Raw genomic sequence first — 3621 nt, forward strand, 5'->3', positions numbered from 1 at the left:
AATGATGATGCTGGCGATGAGCAAGGTATTCAGCATAACTCAAAGTCATCTTTTCACTACGGTACCTGAAAGGGAGTAGGGGGAGAGAAAAGTTAACATCAAGAAACACATGGCATGCTATTATCAGAGCCAGAAGGCCCCTATGAGATCATTTTATATAATGGGAAACGAGAAGCCATGAGAGAAGCAATTATCTGTCCAAAGTCACAGAGCTGGTAAGCAGCAAAGCTGAGATCAGAACACAGGAATCCAGTGCTCTTTCTGCCCTCCTACTCCAGGAATGACATTGTCCCTTTTACTCACTTTGCTATTAGGAAGGAAGAGGGAAGACACAATCTTTTACCATCATGTCTATCTCTCCATCATAGATGCATCTCATTCATTGGGCTAGTTTTATCAGAGACCTTCCTTCTCTTCCCCTTTACTCTTCCGTACTTTGTACACACATCTTGGGTTTGCTCTATGCTACAACATGTCAGGACTGAGAGTAAGCACAGTTTCTCCCCTCGGGCTCTTCCTTTTCCTATCAGGTGCTCAGTGTCCCTCGGTTCTGCCACTGTCCTTTCATGACTGTCAGAGGCTCCTTAGGATTCTCTTTGGAACTTTCCACAGTACTCCCACATACCACTTGTTCTGTAGGCTCATGGATTATATAGCTCCACCTTTCCCTGGCTCTGTCCCTGCTTCTCAGATGGCTTCTCATCTCTTTGACAGCAGCTTCTACTCCTACCTTGCAGGATATTTTCCTAGGTTCCAACATTTGCAGTTTAGACTTTACACTCTACCCTTCTCCTTGCATTGGGATCCCCACAGCTTTGACCCTGACCTGCTCATAGATTATTCCAGGCTATCAGCTATATCACAAACTTTGCACATATACGTTTTCAGTAGCATGTTAAAAGAGATCTATGCAGACATAATTCCAATCCAGGACTGAAGCATCAACCTAAGTCTTCTCTTGGACTCACTCTGTTTTTGTCCAAGGGATGACTTTGATCCTTTAGCTTTGCCTCCCTTATCCCAAAATGATGGCCAAGTACTTCATTTCTTCCACTTATGCTTCTATCTGTCCTAGCCTCCAGATCCTGTTTCCAAAGCTCCAGTTAAAGACCCACATTGTATTTGGTTTAGACTGCTGTACAGTTTCTTCGGAGACAGCAATGGTTCCTACATCATTTAGCTGTCCCAATCAATCCTATACTTTCCAAGTTCATTTTTTTTTTTTAGATAGGGTCTCTACATAGTCCTAGAATTCACTCTGTAGACCAAGCTGGCCTTGAAATCATAGGGATCTACCTCCCTCTGCTTCCTGAATGCTGCAATGAAAGACTTACACCATACCTGGCCTGGAGAACATTTTATAAAACCTATAGTGGCCATTAAATGCCTATAGAATCAGGTCCGAATTACTTAGCTTAGAATGTCAAGCTTTGCATGGTCTGGTTCAGTTTACCTTCTTGACTACATTTTCCTTCAGTGACATTTCCTATGTGCGCTGAAAAACCAGCCAAATCACAGTGCTTTCTATTTCTTAAAACTGGCTTTGTACTGCACCTCCTACGTGCTTTGATTCACAGCACATCTTCAGGGGCTCCCTCTCCTCCCTTGCTCTTTACCTGTCAAACAGTCTACTCACTCTTCAATCCCAGCCCTAAATCCACCTCCACTTTGAAGTTGTCTGTTACCCACTGACTTCCTGGAGTTCCTCTTCCCCAGCATTATGATCCTACACATCTGTAATATTCTGCCTTGTAGTAGTAATCCTTATTTGTGACCTTCCATCCTCCTCCAACTATAAGCTTGAGAAGAACAGAAATGGGGGACATTCTCAAATTTGTAACTGTACAGAGCTGAGAACAATCCATTTTTTTAAGCTACAGGCATGTAATGCAATTTTCTGTAACTGAAATAAATGAAAGCAGTACCCCATTCTTCTAAAATGTTCGATACTTTCCTTAAGTATCCCTATTATTCCATGATGACATTTATTTAGCATTCACATTCAGCTCAATTGTGTTTTTCAATAAGCTTTCATAGTAGTCTCCTATCACTGCCAAAATTCTAAGGTTAAATTTAAATTTTAAGGCTGTTTATTGGAATCCTGGAGTTCTGCTAGGCAATGTCAAAAGCTTGTGAATAACTAATACTGGTACTTTCTCCAGTAAGGGAGTTTAAAGTCTCATGGGGCTTGTTGTACAAAGCCCAAGTAATCACACGGAGCTAAAGATGGAGAGGATGAGCTTGGGTGTCATGCAGTCGTTACTGCCTAGCAGACTTCCAGTGTAGCCACTCACAGTAGGCTCTGTCATTTGTTCCCACTATTTTAGACAGGAGAAGCAAGTGTAGTTTGAGAATGTTAAAAAAAAATCAAAGTTATAGGCATATCATTAGAAGTATACTGGTTAGTTACAAAATGCCATCTCAGTACCTGGTCAGCTTTATGGTTTTTCTGAATTCATTAGTAATTGGAGCTTTGTATCCTCCCTTTCTCAGTAGTGAGTCTATGGTCTGAATATGGTCCCATCCTGTAGAGAAGAAATCAGATAAACTCAGTCAAGTACATGCCACAAAAGCACCTTTGGTTAAATATAGACATGGCTTTGTAGAGGTCAGTTATCCCTGTCAACAAATGCCATCAACTCCTTTGGTCCTAAAAAATAGTCATATAGAAGAGCTAATATTTTATCCTTGTATAGAATCAGGTCCATCACCACCACATGCCATAAATCATCTACGAAACTACTCAGTCATGTCACTGTCACAAATCACAAGCACTGTACTTTTCTCTTAATGGTCACACCTTCAAAAGGGAGAGAAAGCCTAAATAAATAAAACATGACTTGTGTCAACTCACTAGTGTTTGGGGTTCCAATCCCTATTCCATGGTAATTGCTCATCTTAATGGTATCTCCTATGCTCAATAATCTATATTTGTATGGAATATTCAATGGTATTTTATTGTTACTAATATGAATGCTAACCTAGCATTTTTATGAAGTTGATAATCCTGCAGTATTGACACATTTTCTAAAGCAATCCAAATAAATCTTTACATAACTGCCTTAAAGATTAACATTTTCATTTGAGTTTTAACACATTAAAATCTATTGCTATATCTCTCATATTTATATGAGCATACACAAGGAAAGCACATTTAAATGCCTTCTGAAAAGATAAGTGCTATAGAATTTTTAAAAAGCATTCATTTAAACTAATGTAAAATTGGAATTTAGTAGTGGCTAGGAAGGACAAAATACTATAATGAAGTTGTTTGGTGTCACCATATTGGTCCCTAAAGATGTGTGGCATATCTGTGAAATACAAAAATTATTTCTGATTATGAAGTGTAGACTAAACATAAAATATGTCATGTTTTCACAATGCCCCCAATCTTAGTGGAAAGCTTACAGTTTTACTGTTAGCTGAATGAGTTATGGCAATCACATAAGAATTGTTATATACTGACAATGAATGACATTAAACTACATACGTGGCTGTCTATAAACCTAAGGCCTCTTAATGCCATCAGGATTACCTCACACTGGTGCTGGAAAACTGTTACAAAGTAGTAACAAACAGTCACCTAAAATAAAGCCCCAACTTCTATAGATCTCTGCTATT

General features: G+C 39.1%; 1 protein-coding gene across 1 annotated transcript in view; it reads right to left on the bottom strand.

The window, feature by feature from the left end:
• Ammecr1 (AMMECR nuclear protein 1) overlaps positions 1 to 3621 on the bottom strand; it is a 231925-nt gene continuing 228304 nt past the window's right edge. The window contains exons 5-6 of the mRNA XM_031368843.1: positions 2429 to 2525; positions 1 to 65 (exon numbers count right to left, since the gene is read on the bottom strand). Of these exons, the coding sequence (XP_031224703.1) occupies positions 2502 to 2525 (24 nt within the window). The 3' untranslated portion in view covers positions 1 to 65; positions 2429 to 2501. The remainder of the gene's footprint in view (positions 66 to 2428; positions 2526 to 3621) is intronic.

The sequence above is a fragment of the Mastomys coucha genome, chromosome X (genome assembly GCF_008632895.1).
Source record: "Mastomys coucha isolate ucsf_1 chromosome X, UCSF_Mcou_1, whole genome shotgun sequence".
Lineage (NCBI taxonomy): Eukaryota > Metazoa > Chordata > Mammalia > Rodentia > Muridae > Mastomys > Mastomys coucha.